The sequence below is a fragment of the Solea senegalensis genome, linkage group LG11 (assembly GCF_019176455.1).
Source record: "Solea senegalensis isolate Sse05_10M linkage group LG11, IFAPA_SoseM_1, whole genome shotgun sequence".
Taxonomy (NCBI): Eukaryota; Metazoa; Chordata; class Actinopteri; order Pleuronectiformes; family Soleidae; genus Solea; species Solea senegalensis.
Genome location: NC_058031.1, coordinates 5580586 through 5595576, shown reverse-complemented (window position 1 = coordinate 5595576; position 14991 = coordinate 5580586). Strand labels below are relative to the sequence as shown.

The 14991-nt window shown below is 43.1% G+C and overlaps 1 protein-coding gene across 1 annotated transcript; it reads right to left on the bottom strand.

Annotated features, from left to right (window-relative positions):
• Positions 1 to 3473: 3473 nt before the first annotated feature.
• Positions 3474 to 14592, bottom strand: si:ch211-197l9.2. The gene is made up of 9 exons (XM_044039143.1): positions 13769 to 14592; positions 12280 to 12504; positions 11226 to 11384; positions 8299 to 8373; positions 7029 to 8216; positions 6803 to 6922; positions 5463 to 5512; positions 4229 to 5381; positions 3474 to 3958 (listed from the first exon to the last, which is right to left on the bottom strand). The coding sequence occupies exons 1-9, from the start codon at positions 14387 to 14389 to the stop codon at positions 3803 to 3805; spliced, it is 3747 nt and encodes a 1248-aa protein (XP_043895078.1). The 5' UTR covers positions 14390 to 14592; the 3' UTR covers positions 3474 to 3802.
• Between the last annotated feature and the right edge of the window lie 399 nt (positions 14593 to 14991).

Sequence of the window (14991 nt, the reverse complement as noted above, 5' to 3'; positions counted from 1 at the left end):
TTTACTTTATGACATTTTAGAGGAAGCAGAGCTTCTCTTGCTGTCAAAGAGAAATCACCTCTGAAGGGTGAATAATCCAGACCATCATTGAAGCAGGGTATATGGAGGAAGAAGTTCAGCTTTCTGGTCCTGATATATTTCATCCATAAACTGCCACATATAAAATTGAAGGTTGTACAGTTGAAATTAAAAATAAATAAATACAATTAAATAATTGACTAAAAGTGATGCTTCTCAACACGTGTTTGGAAATTTAAAGAGACTTTGTCCAAGCAGCTTAAAGTTATCATTGATGTTACTATATGTTGCCTTCTGAAATGTTTACAAAGAAGGAAAGTTCACTTGGAAGATGATGCGTTTTCCCAGGGTTTCAGTATTCGCTCCATCTGTGAAGGAGTGGCGCTCTGGTTGCTCGGTTTTATGTCCAGTTTTATTGCTCCCGGCACTTCCTTCCCCTCCTGAATCAGCCGCATCACCTCGGCAAAAGAAAGCTGTGTTACCTCTGTCTCTGCAGATGTTTCGCTGGCCTGGTTTTTACTGGTTTCACAGTCTCTCTCTGAGGGAGTTTCCTGGTCCTGCTGCTGCACCCTGGAGTCCATCTGTGTCAAAGGAGGAGAAGCAGAGCTCCACTGTTTGTAGCCAGATTGGTCTATGGGCTCAACAAACCTGGTGATCACAGGAGCAGAGAACGTCAATGACACAGGTTTTTTTTCTTTTTAATAAAAGAGCACACATTTAAAAAAATAACAACAAAACAAAAAAATTATATTTTATATTCTAGAAAAAGGACTAAAAAAGTAATTATGAGTAGGGATGGGACAATAACACATTTTTGTGTCTGATACCAATGTCACAACTGATACCGATATTAGTCCAATACAGTCATTTTATACTATTTATGAACTATGAAGCTGTTCACAGCACATTTGTGCTGACTCCAACTGTGTAACAAATATTGTTCTCCCAAAAAGAAGAAATAAACAGCCCAAACATGACAGATTTTTATTTACATTATTATTTTGGTATCGTATCAGATTTTTTACATTTTTATCTGTCCAATATCCGATCCAGTGATTTTGACCAGTATTGGATGTTTGAGACGCCCCCTCACACGCCCCCTCACTGTCCACTTTTAAAAGACATCTTAAAACCCCTTTTTACTCTTTGGCTTTCGACCCAGTATGAGACATTGGTTTCTTTTTTTTAATAGTTTTATTGTATGACTTGTTCATTTGTGTTGTATTTATACTTTCTACAGTATTTTATTGTTTGTTGTTAGGTCTATGATGTCATTTTTATATTTTATTTGTCTTATTTATCTCTGATGTAGATAAAGTGTTTTATAAATAAAGTTGGAGTATAAATAGCATACATACTTCTTTACTGTACTTAAATACAAAATTCACATATCTGTACTTTGCCTTGTTATTTGTATTTCTAGCAACTTTTACACCACTACATTCCCTCCAACTATCTTTGTTACTACCAACAAAATCAGAAGAAGAGTTGTTAATGGTCTGTATTTATATAGAGCTTCTCTAGTCTTGATATGCTGCTTTACACTATAGTTTTGTCATTCACACATCTTTCATACCCGTACAAGTGCTTCAGTATGGGGTTAAGTGTCTTGCTCAAGGACATATAGACTACCAGAGTCAGGATTTGAACCCACAATTTTCCATTTTAAAGACAACTCGCCCTACCACTGAGCCACCATGACACTTAAGTACAGTAAATGTCATATACTTTTACCTATTAGCAATATCATAGAAAGTGACTTCAACTTCTACCAAAGTCATTTTCTGGTGAGATACTTTAAGGTACTTTATACAGGACTGTGTATACGTGCCCCAAATGTAATAAAGATAAAATAAACGTAAGAAAGAGCACTAACTGTGGATTAACGTATAACACTTTCACAAACATGACAGCAGCAGTTCAGTTCTCACACACACCTGTTATAAAAGAACAGTTTCATGTCCTTCAGTCTGTTTCCGTCACTGTTGTTGTTGTTGTGGTGTAAAATCTTCAATCCGTCCTTAAATCTCTGGTCAGAATCGAAGTCATAAGAGTCAAACCTCAGGTAAACGCACTCCTCCATCTCCTCTGCTAACTAAGCTAACGCGGTTCTTTATTTAGCATCAACAAGCAGGAAAAAAGAAGGTACAGAGTAGACAGAGAGAGCAGAGCTGCCGCTGCAGCGCCTCTAGTGTTCAGAGTTAGTAATGCAACTTGTCACACGTACCGCTAAATAAAATAAGTGACTGGATTATTTTATACATTAACACGGAAAAGTATTAGGGCCACAAGAAAGTTAAAAAGAAAACTAAATAAATATAACTCAAAATTCCGACTTTAATCTCAGAATTCATGCCGTTCTTTATTTTTTTTCATGTGGCCCTAATTTTCTTCCGTACATTTGTAATATTCACAAATATTATTTATATATTATTCATTTGTTCCTGTCTTGATTTTTATAGTTAGCATCTGTTTTTATGGGTTGTTTTTTTTACTTTGTATGTGACATAATACAGAAGTATTACCATGTGTGGATAATATTAAAGAAGCTGGTTTGTTTGTATGACTGATTAAAATTAGCATGAATTACTCTTCGACAAACACTTTAATGTTGTTGCCACATGTGTAACTTTGGTTGTTGTTTTCTGCACTGCTGTGTTTTGTGAGAATTTGCCGCCTCGTGTGAAACTGGGTCAGAGTAAAGTGAAGACAGAGCAGCCACATTGTTGCATGTATGTGTGTCACATGTGACAGTAGAGGTGGTGAACACATGCTGTGAGAGGAAACATGACTCTGTGCGATTGTGGGACTCTTCCACTCGCCATGACCTCGTCCACAGCAACAGACCCGACTGAAAATCTGCTCCTTTATCTCAGACAGAAATTTCATTTCATTTATTTAGGTTTTTTTATGACGTAGCTACAAAACAAAGCTTTCATGTGGTAATCGTCTGTTTGTCTCTACAACAAGAGTTAAACAAGTTAAGAGTGAGGACGAGACTGAAGGAGGGAGCACATGCTTCTCCTCACCAGCGAGGAAATCTCATCTTATTAACTACTTTGCACTTACATTTTCTTTTTTAAGCATGTGACATAACATGCTCCACCCTGAAGCAGCTTAACACGGAGCAGTAAAGAAGTTATCACTGTAAACAAGTTTCTTCAACGTGAATAAAATCTACAGAATCTAGAGTGAAGAGTGACTGTAAACCAGGAGAGTAGCTGGTGCTGGATTATTATTGATACCAATGTAATATAATTTAAAGTGAATTAATTATAGTTGCTTATTTACACCAAACCAGTGTCACTGTTTTCTTAACCTGAGATATGGAGTTCATTTCTGGTTGTTGATGCTTAAAAAAAAACAATTCTCCCTACACTACAGGAGAAAAGATGGTTAGTTTGGGTGTAAACAAAAATGTTTTCATGTAGGTGGATACAAAATATCAGCACTAGAGCCTTTATCTTAGACGTTTATTCAATAGAACATGAGTATATATATATATACATAGAAGACAATATAAAACGAATGAAGTGCAAAAATGTTAACGTTGTATAAATGAATATCCAACATTTGCAGGATTGTGCTTTGTTTAATGGACACGATTAATCTGAAGGAGACACACACTTTTACACAGTCTAACCAGTTCTCCCAGTGCAAACTGCATCCCCCATCAAAATGTTACAAATATTAAATTCCAGCCTGACCACTCTCAGCTGTCCAGAAGTGTCAGCGGAGCTGCTGCTGCTGCTGCTGCTGCTGCTGCTGTTCTTCCACCACCCGCTCACTCACAGTTGGAGCCTGCAGCTGCGCTCACCGGAGGCGAGTATCTGTGTCGCTGGAGTTTGCTCTGGTTTGACGTTTGTCTCTGGGCGGAGCGAGATGGACGGGCGAAGCAGAAGGTCAAGGTGCTGCTGGAGCTGCACTCGTAGTTTCCGTCCTGAGAGGACAAAGAGACAAAAACAGAGAGGAGGTCAATGAAAGGTCATCAGGTCTCTGTGTCTTCTGGAGAGTAGATACAAGTGTTTTAATGTAACCAAGTACAAATACTTTGTTAATGTACTATAAACATATATATATATACATATATAAATATATATATATACATACATAGACAGAGGATTGTGTTTACACTGCTCCCCTGATGACAAGTGTAAAAAGAAGGAGCAGCTGAGTCACTGATGTAGTGAAGCATGTTTGAATCTCTCACCTCTGCTGTGAGGCTCCCACTGTGTCTGATGCCGTGGTTCAGGCTGCTGCTGCTGCTGCTGCTGCTGATTTTCTCCTCTTTCTGGCCTTTGCCCACCTCCTCTCTCTGCTTCATGAACCTCTGGTTGACGATCCTCGTCACACTGTCTGTCCTGTGCAGCGAGGCAGCAGGGGTTCTTGTTGGAGCACGTTCCAGGTTCTTCAGGCCGTTCTTCGTCTTCTGTCCTGGCCCCGGTCCTGGCTTCTCAGCCCGGCCGCTCACTCTGCGCAGAAACTCTGTGACCAGACCGTAGCGGTTGGGGCCTGCAGGTTTGGTGGGAGGCTTGGAGCTGTTGTTCTGTCCTGCGGCTTGTCTGTGACTGGTTTGTCGGGTGAGTCTGGAGGGGCTTTGATGGTTCAGGTTCCACATTGCTCTGTCTCTAGTGGCGGATACAGAGGAGGAGGAGCTAAAACTGGGAGTTGAGGAGAGAGAGGATGCACCCGAGTGTCTGCGGTAAAGTTTGGGTGAAGAGGTGGAGGTTCTGGACCTTTCAACACGACCTGTTACTCCCTCCAGGGAGGTGGAGATGTGGCTCGAGCGGGCAGTGACTAAGGAGGAGCTCAGGACTCGAGAGGGGCTGCTTCTCAAAGCGACTGCTCCGTCTGTCTGCAGACCAACACTCACCATCTGTGGCTTCATGTAGGTCTGAGTGCCTGAGCAGGCCACGTCCACCCACCGTCCCGCTAACCTCCAACTCTTCTCCTGTGAACTGCCATGAAGTGACTGCCTCCAGCTGGCTGTCATTTCCTTCACATCATCACTCATGTTCGCAGATGAGCCCAAACAGAGCTGAGAGAAGGAGGACAGCGGCGTGCACCAGGGAGAGGACGTGTTGACGGACTCTTTGTCTGCAACGGGGCTTTGCCACAGCTGAGCCAGCTGGACTCTGCGAGTGGATGGCGGGCTGTAGTAGATGCGAAAAGCTGACTTCTCCGGGGCAGTGTGGCTTCTCTCCATGGACATCTGCTCAAAATCAAGGTCAGGGAAGCTAAGCGGCATGATTGGATGGTCCCACGTCTTAATGAGGTCCTCTCGGTCCAGCTGGGCAGCCTCTTGGCTCAGATAGCACCAGTTCTTCCTCTTCGACTGTGGCCTCAGTCGTTTCCCCTTTGAGCTGCAAAAACAAGAGGAGACGCATGAGATATGACTCCAGTGACCTCATGGACGTGATGGACCGGATAAAGGAAGGACTGACCTGTCAGCTTCACAGGGACCTTCATCATGGAAGATACCACTGGCTGCACACTGAGCACACAGAGGAAAATACACAATGAGCACACATTTACCTTAAAATCATGTTCATGACATTAGTCACATGCACAGATAATTAAACGCACAGTAATGTTGGGATTTCTCATCTAAGTTGTATTTTAAAGGTCCAGTGTGTAGGGATTAGTGACATCTAATGGGGAGACTGCAGAGTGCAACAAAAACAGAGGACTCTTCTGCTCCCCCCTCCCTAACCCACGTGCAGCAGGGACCGACAATGACAGAACAAAACAGATGTCAACCCTTGCTCATGACACTTCACTCCTTCACTCTCCTCCTCATGTGGGAGGAGCCGTTCTTCTTCATTTGCATCGTAAGCTTCCACTTAAAACATGACACGCACACTCTGACTGCAAGGTCTATTGAACCTAGTGAGGGGTTTCCATCAAAGTCACTTCTATAAAGCCAATCATAATGTTTCAGAGGTTCATACACACTTGTTGTTGCCATTCTAGGCTCCACTCAGCTCGAGGGTTCAGGCAATGGCCTTCATTTCCTAGCCTGTAGAAACATCCGTGATTAGACCTACATATGGTAACATTATTTTTATATACTATACATATAGGACAAGGACCTTTCTGCATAGAGTGTGCATGTTCTCCCCGTGTGTGCATGGGTTTTCTCCGGGTGCTCCAATTTCCTCGCACAATCCAAAAACATGGGATTAGGCAGATCAGACACTCTAAATTGACTGTAAGTGTAAGAGTGGATGTTGTTTGTCTGTGGCCCTGTGATGGACTGGCAACCCTCATGTGGAGGATGAAGCAATAGAAGATGGATGGATCTTATATCTTCCCTCCTACATAATGTGAATGCAGCATTACACACCATAAAGATTACACTGTGCATGGCTGTGTGTTACTGCAGCAAACTCACTCCTAGTCTTGTTTAACAAAGACATAGTGGGATTACAGTCTAGTCCATGGTGTAATAAGGAAAAACATCAACAATAAATGCTGGATATTAATAGAGACTTTGTTTTTGCACTTGAGCAAATACAAAGTCTCTGTGTGGTGGACACAGTAACTTTGATTCCCTGCGTGTTTGAACACAGCAGAGAATCTACAGATTTTCATCCAGCAGATTTGAGCTTGCCTGTCCTGTTTGGCTGCTGCCCCTTCAGGAGATTAGCCTAAATATTCTGGCGCGAGTCTTTTCACGATGCTTGTTGAACCGAGTGTGAGGACAGGGAGACGGATCGCGAGCTTTGACTTCCTGCTGCATCACACGGCCTCACACAACAACAGGGGTGAACGCCATCCGTACCTCAGCTGCCTTTTGCTGTGTGGTCTTGACTTTACTGTTCACATCAGTCTGTTCATCCTGAAGCTCTGCACTCAGGTCCTGCAACAACCCTCGCAGCACAGACATGGTCCTGTCTTTGCCCTGAGTAGAAAAAATGATCTATCTTACATTATCTCTAAGAGACGATACACAACTATCAATGAGGAAGACACAATGAGATCCTTGAGAAAACTTTCTTTGATTTTACCTCTTTTCCCTCCACATCGGGTCTTTTAACTCGACACCACTGGTGGAGGATCCACAGAATTTGCATGGAAAGTTGCATTTTTGGGTTCGTGTGAAGGAGGGACGGTGCATGTCTTGTTGCTCTCTCCTTCACCTCAGTGGTGCGGAGGTCCTCAGTATGTTCCTGCTCACTTGGTGACGCTCTTATATTGTTGCTGCCCACGTTCTGATCTGCTATGTTTTCAGACAGAGAGGACAGAGTGTAGGAATCCCACACATGTCTGTCCTTGTGAACAGAGTTTTTGTCTAAATCTTCTCCTGTTAGAAATGACTCCACCCTCACCGTGAAAGCCAACAGCATGTCCCACAGGAGCTCCAGGGCCTCATTGAACGGTCCCGGCGGGAATATCTTCTTACCGTTGGAGTCCACGTCTGTTGGAGAGGTGAATGCACACGAGAGAGACGAACCGTGTCCGTTTTTCGTCGGTGTCGCCAGGAGCTGTATGGCTGAGCTCAAAATGCAGGAATGATCTCTGAGAGCTTGAAGGGTTTCACAGTCTTTCACAGTCAGTGCTTTGAAAGCTCTGTCCAGTGTTTTGTTGTTGTCGCTCTCCTGACTGTCTAAAGGGTCCCACTCTCCACCTACAGGACCTTCTCGAGTGACATGACAGGCAGCAATCATCCCTTCACTTTGTGTCTGGTTGCAAATCGGAGGCGTCTCCACTTCACTTTGGCCCGTTTCCTCCGCGTAAAGAGCGGAGGAGCTTTCCACTTCGAAACTTTGCTCCCCTCCCTCTTTGTCCTGCACCTGTATCGAAGCCCCCACATTTTCCTCCACAACATCCCGATTATCCTCTTCCTCCTTTTCCCCTCCTCCTCCTCCTCCTCCACTTTTCTCTCTCAGGTCACTCATTTCCGCTCTCAGTCCACGATTCTCCACCTCCAGTTCCACGATGCGCCGGCTCAGGAGTGTGGCCTCCTCTTCCACTAGTTTCAAGTGAACTTTGACCTCTGCTTCCCTGGTGTGGGCGGAGTTGTGTTTGCCTTCAGGTAACTGGAGGGCGTCTATGTCTCCGTAGGCCGAGTGGTATTTGGCCAGCTCCTGGCGCATGCCCTCGCTCTCAGATACCAGTTTGGTGAGCTTCTTGCACATAAGAGCTAATTCCTCTTTGGCAAAGTGGAGCTGGCACTTGAGGTCAGCACTGTCGTCCTTTAGGAGACAAACAGCGGTGGTGAGAATCATACTCAAGACTACTGTGACATGCAAAACGAAAATGATCGCGGTGTCAAACCTCAGCCTGTTGGCAGAACCTCTTCTCGGCCTTGGTGGCTGTCGATCTGTTGCCTCCTTTCTTCTTCAGAGTGTTCTGAAGAATAAAAATGTGATTTTATCAGAGGTGCATTAAATATAAAACAATGCTAATCTGAAACTGTGATAAAACCAGTGTTGTAATGTATCAAAGTAGTAGTTAAGTACAATATTCACATACCTGTACTTTACTTTATTATTTATATTTCTAGCAACCTTTTCTTTTACTCCACTACATTTCCTCTAACTACCTTTGTTACTTGTTACTATTTTAATTGTACTGTGAAAACAGAAAGAAACTTCCTCCAAAAGCCTAGTTATATCTCATTTATATTTGTGCCCAGCGCCTACATGGAACCTTGTTCTTCACAAATGATTGCTATAGATTTGAAGCCATAAAGAGTATGTATGCATTGAGTAATGCATTATTCCTGAACCTACATCCAATTTTAATAATAATAATAGAACTATTAATAGGTATTTGAAGAAAGAGTAATATTTTGTCTGGAAATAAGTACATTTTTCTTTCTTAATTAATTCTTAAATTTGTCTTAAATGTATGCAAGTTTTTTTTTATATATAAAATAAAAATGATGGGTAGACAAAATAAGCTTCAGCTTCAGTCTGTCTATTTCTTTATGTGCAGAAAGTGTGGTTAATATGTTTCAACACAAATGTGTCTGCATTTATTTGTGAATACATGGGAGGAATAAGCACATTTCCCCTGATCTTCAGCTGTTCCATTAGATGCATATGGTTTTAAATGTCCATGTCTCTATGTTACTTCCAGAGATGCCTTAATGCACCGAGTCATTGTGTGTTTGGATGCAAACATTGTCTCATGCCCGAGTTTCTCATTTCTCTACATAAGAGAGTTTGTATGTCTGAGCATGAGAGGAATGTTAGCTTCTGTCTGGCGCCATTGTCTCCCCCTTAGACACTAGACAGGATGTCAGTGTGTTAATAATAGTCATTTTAGAGTCAAAATAGAAGTGGTAAACAGACGAGTTAGAATCTTTTCAATTCAAGGTCAGCGGGCCTTCTCGGCTTTGGAGATGCACTGTGACCTGAAAGGAGATATTACAAATGACAGTGAGTGACACAGAGCTTTTTATCATTTTTTGTCTTTTTACTGATTTTTCTTTTACAGCCGAGTGCAGCTATGTTATAGTGTGACAGTGTTGTGTCACACTCAAGTCAAAGCACACAGGGTCACAGTCCAGCAGCAGTGGGAGTCTCTGAAACGTTCATCTTCCTTCACATCTATCTAGACTGTGGTTTGTGCTCATAGATTAGGTGAACTAAGTGGATTTCCCTGCCGGGATGAAAGGCACTAGCAGCTGCCTCAGATGAGTGGATCAGATTGAGCTCATGCCAAAGAACAGAATCCTGGATTAAACCGAATACGTGGGACAGGGAACATAATCATTACCACTGAAGAAAGAGGCAGCTGCGAGAATGACATGTGAGAAACTTAACATGCAGTCACTGCCTCTGTGAGGTAGTTACACTTTGATGAAAGTAGGTGCAGTGTTGTCTGTGGGTCAGTATGGGTGCACCAATAACCGTCTTTATGAATGCCATAGTACACGTTGATCCAGATTTAGCTGAGCTTAACTTGACAAGAGAAAGGGAGGGGAGGGAAAGAGAGAGAGAGAGAGGGAGAGAGGGAGAGAGGGAGAGAGAATTTATTTCTGTAATCTCTCACACCCTCGCTTGCTTTTTCTCTGTCCTCTCAGCTGAGAATATCAGCTGTGCCTGGAGTTCAGGCCTCAGCATACCAGGCTCCGTCTCCCCGCCCAGGCACGAGGCAGCTGCGGGCCGAACCCCTCCACTCGTATCGTTGATCTGCACCGGGGTCATGTGTCACCTGACATCAGTGTGGACAACTGGCTGGGATGGGTGCAGCTGTGTGGGTAGGATTCCTGACTAGAGGGATGGAGGACTTGTGAAGGGTGTCAGTGGTGGAAGGTGAAGTTTTGACTGATTTAAAGTGCATGTGAAAGCAAATGATTCTCCTCTTCACACATTGTATATGTCAGAAAACCGTGGATGAGAGTAAAGAATTATAGGGAAAACTATTTCTCTCTTCTCGTCTTCAGTTCAGGTTTTTATAGACGTGTCTACAAATAAGGCGTGATGACGCACCGGAGCTATACTTAGCAAAATTGCATTGCTGAGGCCGCCATCTTGCACTGACATCTTTACATCTTACGCACTTTCACATGGACATTTAACACCCAAACAGAAAACTCCTCCCATATATACCAAAGAAGAAGAAGGAAGAAATGGCAGAGAGAGAACAAGAGCGTTTACATCCTTTCTGGTATGTGAAGGTTGTAAGAGAAAAAACAGATTATTTGGCATTCTTTAAATGAGCCACTTACATTCCTAAGCACAAACAACTCAGTATAGACCAGCTGACCTCTGTGTAACCCTGGCACCCAGAATGACAGAGGATGCACAACTGTTAACATCTCATTGTTCATGCTTGGCATTGTCTCGGCTCTCCTCGGATCTGCTTTGCAACTTAACCCATCACTGACTCCAGAAACTCCATCCTTAATCTTAGTCTCACCTGATAATCAAAATCTCCGCAACAAAGGCCACTGTAGTTGTGTGACACACTTGGGAAAGAGTGGAATCTGTAAATATATATCAACAGATATAAGAACTGCTGCTACACTGAAAAGTCCAGTGTCAGTGTAGGTTTTCACACCACACTTGAATTATGTTGCACACCAGACCAGCGTTTGCCTTCAAACATGCTCCGCTCAGATTCACAGAGCACAGAGGAACTTTCCCTCTATGGCTGGTGAACATAAAAACTTACTTCTTAGACTCAAGACGTCATTTGTCTTTCTGCAAAGTCAAGCTCAAACTTGTAAAAAGCTTGCTTTAATATCATACCTCTCTGGTTTTCTCCGCCTCAGCCTGTAGGACTTGCTTGGCCACGTCCAGCTCTTGCATCTTCTCACGGAGCGCCTCGTTTTCCCACTCCAGCTGGGAGTTCTTATTCTGCACGGCCTCCAGCTCGTTGTACAACCGCAGGGACACACTTTTTGCAACCTGTAAGCAAAGACAAAAAAACACTGTACTCACGGGAGAGAGTGGTCTCAAAGGCGCAGACACGTAAAAGGACTCATACCACACCCACAGAGGAGAAAGACGCAGACTTTGTGGGTCATTTTGTGCTTCTTTGCAGATGTTTTGTGTCAGTTTGTCATTTCATTTTGCCTCTTTGTTTCATTTCAGACTGAAGTTCTCTTGGGCCTGTATATTAAGTCTTTTGTTGGTGCCTGGTTGCTTTCATGAGCAGTGTTGTGTGTGACTGCAGTGTGTTCTCTGCAGCTGAAGCTGAGAAACTTTACAAGGAAATACTTGTGACAGGAGTTCACCACATGTGTGGATGACAGGGTTGAAGCTGAGGCTGTTGGGAATCCTTGGTCACCACATATTCAGTCGGTTCAGAGGGACAAGAGTCTGGTTGCCATCCACTGCTGAGTCTCATTTTAACTGTGGCGTGATTGAGCGCCACAATCACGATAAAGATCGCTGCGCTTTAATGATTCACAGAGAACAAGCCACCACATAATTACACTGTGGTATGTTAAAAATATCAACAGGATGCATGATGAAGACATTTCAACCTAATGATTTTTTTGTGGCGTGAGTAAACAGCAGGGAGTACTTTACAGTCATGACTCAGGGTGCTGTCAATTGATTACAGTCCTTCTGTGTGTATGAAAAACTCCATTACTCTTTACACTTGGATGAGAAAAAGGCTGTGGGACTAATGTTCAGTGGAAAGTTTTCACTTTCATGTCACGAACCAGAACGGTGGTGATTCAGGCCAAGGACAGTTTTTAGAGGAAAGGGAGTTTTTCTTGTTTGTTGGTGATGAGTGAGTTTTTAACCGCATGGTCACACATAAAAGGCGCGGAGGAGTTTACAGACTCCTGACCTTGATGTCGTGCTCCAGGCTCCTGACCAGCTCCCCGTCCACCTGTCCGGTCTGAGCCACTCGGATGCTGCGGCGCTCGGCCTTGCGGAGGCGGTACTGCAGGATGCGACACGTCTTGTTGGCCTGCTCCAGCTGCAGCCGCAGCTCCTGCAGCTGATACACCTCCTCCTCCTGGAACATGTCGCGCATCTCCAGCATCTCACAGCGAAGCTCCTCCACCTCATCCTGGCACAGACGTCACAGAAACCCAAATATCATCTGTGTTCATATCAGGATTTACTCAAAAAAAAATATGTTTACATAAAAACAGGATGTGATTAGGAGGGACTAAAGCTCTAACATGTCTGTTTTCAGAGCTTATAACATGCATTATTCATTGTAACTAAACCAGGATACAGTTTAATACTGTTTTAATTGTCAGTACAGTGTTTTAATCCTCACACAACCACCACTTTTCATAAATGCTTACAGATGTAAACCTAGGAATCTTTCCCTCCATCCACTCTGCATGATGAAGGATGTTAGGAAAGGATATGTAGGCCTTAATGGCTAAAAATGACAATACTCTTTTGTTTTGATTCCATTTCCTTTTACCACTTCCTCACTGAATGCTCCTTTAAAGAGATAGGTCAGTTTCTTTGAGTTACTGACTCATTATCATACATGGCTTGGCTTTGTCACGTGTGCTGCCATTTAGGTGAATCAGCCTGGGAAGTTTGTTTTTCCTTCCATTTCTTGCTGCCAGCCAGTGAAAGTGGGAATGGAGGAGTCACTAGTTGTTTATGTGTGATTACCTCATATAACCCAATTTATTTATAATTTGATCAAAAAACAGATCACCTTCCTAACTGCATAAAACAATAATATATTAAAAAGAAATAATAATAACAACAATAATAATAATAATAATAAATAGATAATATTGTTATGTATTGTTGAGAAATTAACTATCAGAAAATAATGGGTGAAATAAGTGTCACGTTTTTAGTAAGATACCAAACATTAGAAAACAATCATTAACTGCAGGTTTATGTGAACATTTTAAGAGAAATTTCCCATTCAAAGCAAGAGTGAAGTGCTGCCATGTCCTGTGTTATTACTGCTTTTGGCGTTCAACACAACTTAAAGGCTAAAAGCTTTGATATCTGAGCTTCTGCTACAAAAAATATCAGTGGGAACTCCATTCCCTTGAGTTTTCTCTTATAATTTAGCAAGTTAACTCTTGAGCTTAGATTCTTACATGAGCTCGGGTTTGTCCTGCAGACACAGTTGATGATGAGAGTGACACGAGGAGCTTTTAGAGAAAATTGGCTCATGGTTTTAGAGTCTGGCAGGGCCTCAGTGATCAGACTCACATGATCTCACATGGACCTCATAAAAAGGAAAATGCAACTCAGCGATTTGTGGACATTTAGACACCTGGATGCCATGCAAATAGAAACAACAATTGAACAATAATTAATTAAATATATACACAAATGAAACTTACTTTCAGATACTCGTTCTCTGATCTTAAATCGTCCACCTCCCGGATCAGATCCTCGTGTGTCTCCCCCATCATGAGCTCCATGAATGTTCCTGACGCGTGAAACAAACCGAGGGCTCCTCCAGCAGCAGCGGCAGCGGCAGCAGCAGCAGCATCGAGCTGCACAGTGCAGGAATCCTGGGCTGCGTTTGCGTTGTCCGGCTTCACGTAAGCTCTCCCGTCTATCCAGCTTAAATCGTTGTCTCTACTTGGAGAGTCGCGCTTGTTGCTCTCCGAAGTGCAGTCGGATATTTCCGAGCTGCTGTCGGAGGAGGAGAGTTTCCCAGAAAGGCAGCCGGAGTCTTTGCTCAGGTCTTCTGAAGCGTTGCTGGCATCGGAGAGTTTCCTGTGCGCAGCGGGACTCCTCTGGCACTCTGCGGTGCCACTGGAGGACACTTTCCCCTGACGCTTCCCATGCACTCCTGCTGTCCTCGCTTCATTCTCCGATTCACGGATACAGGACTGGGTCTCCTTAATGGATGAGGCACCACTTTGAGCATCTTTCTTCTTCTTCTGAACAGAAACCTGCGTCTTGGACTGTTTCTGGCTCCGGAGCGCAGTTTTTACGCTCTTGTCTCTGTTCATCCCGACTTTCCACTGTGTCTCTCTTTCCCTCTCTTCTGTTTTCAGATGAAGAATTAAACACGCAGCTGTTTAATTCAAAATGATCATGATGTTTTCATTAGCAGGTCAAAAATAAGTCCATTAATGCGCAGCTCAGAGCTCAGTGGTTGGAGAGGTCTAACTGGCTGCTCCACATCCCGAAGACGGACACTTAGCCATTACGCACGCACAGCAATGAGGGCCGTAAATGGCTAACCACATTTCAGAACAATTTCCGGTCACCTTTTCCAAAATAAAAGCTGAGCGATGAAACATAATTTTATTTTTATTTCTTGGCCCGTAGCGGGTTTTTAATCAGGTAAATACTGAATGATGGTGGTTATATTGGCCCTTTATAAGTTTTTTTGATATTGAAAAAAGGACTGAGTGGACTATAACCTGTCAAGTATATGGGCGCACCAACAGAAAATGTCCCTTTCCTTCACAAAATAAATCGAGTGATTTTGAGGAAGAATCAATTTTTAAGTCCTTGTGTTGGAGCTGCAAAGACCTTTGGCCAAAATAAAAACTTTAAAACTGTACTAGTTACAATGGCTCTTTACGTGTATTTTATCAGGCAAGGC

What these genes read in the sequence shown, in the direction of transcription:
- si:ch211-197l9.2 (XM_044039143.1), bottom strand. Translation starts at nt 14,389, where the DNA reads ATGAACAGAGACAAGAGCGTAAAAACTGCGCTCCGGAGCCAGAAACAG. An exon ending in AGGCGGAGAAAACCAGAGAG is followed by an intron (nt 8,374 to 11,225) that starts GTATGATATTAA and finishes TTTATTCTTCAG; the next exon opens with AACACTCTGAAGAAGAAAGG. An exon ending in GGTCCCTGTGAAGCTGACAG is followed by an intron (nt 5,382 to 5,462) that starts GTCAGTCCTTCC and finishes TTGTTTTTGCAG; the next exon opens with CTCAAAGGGGAAACGACTGA.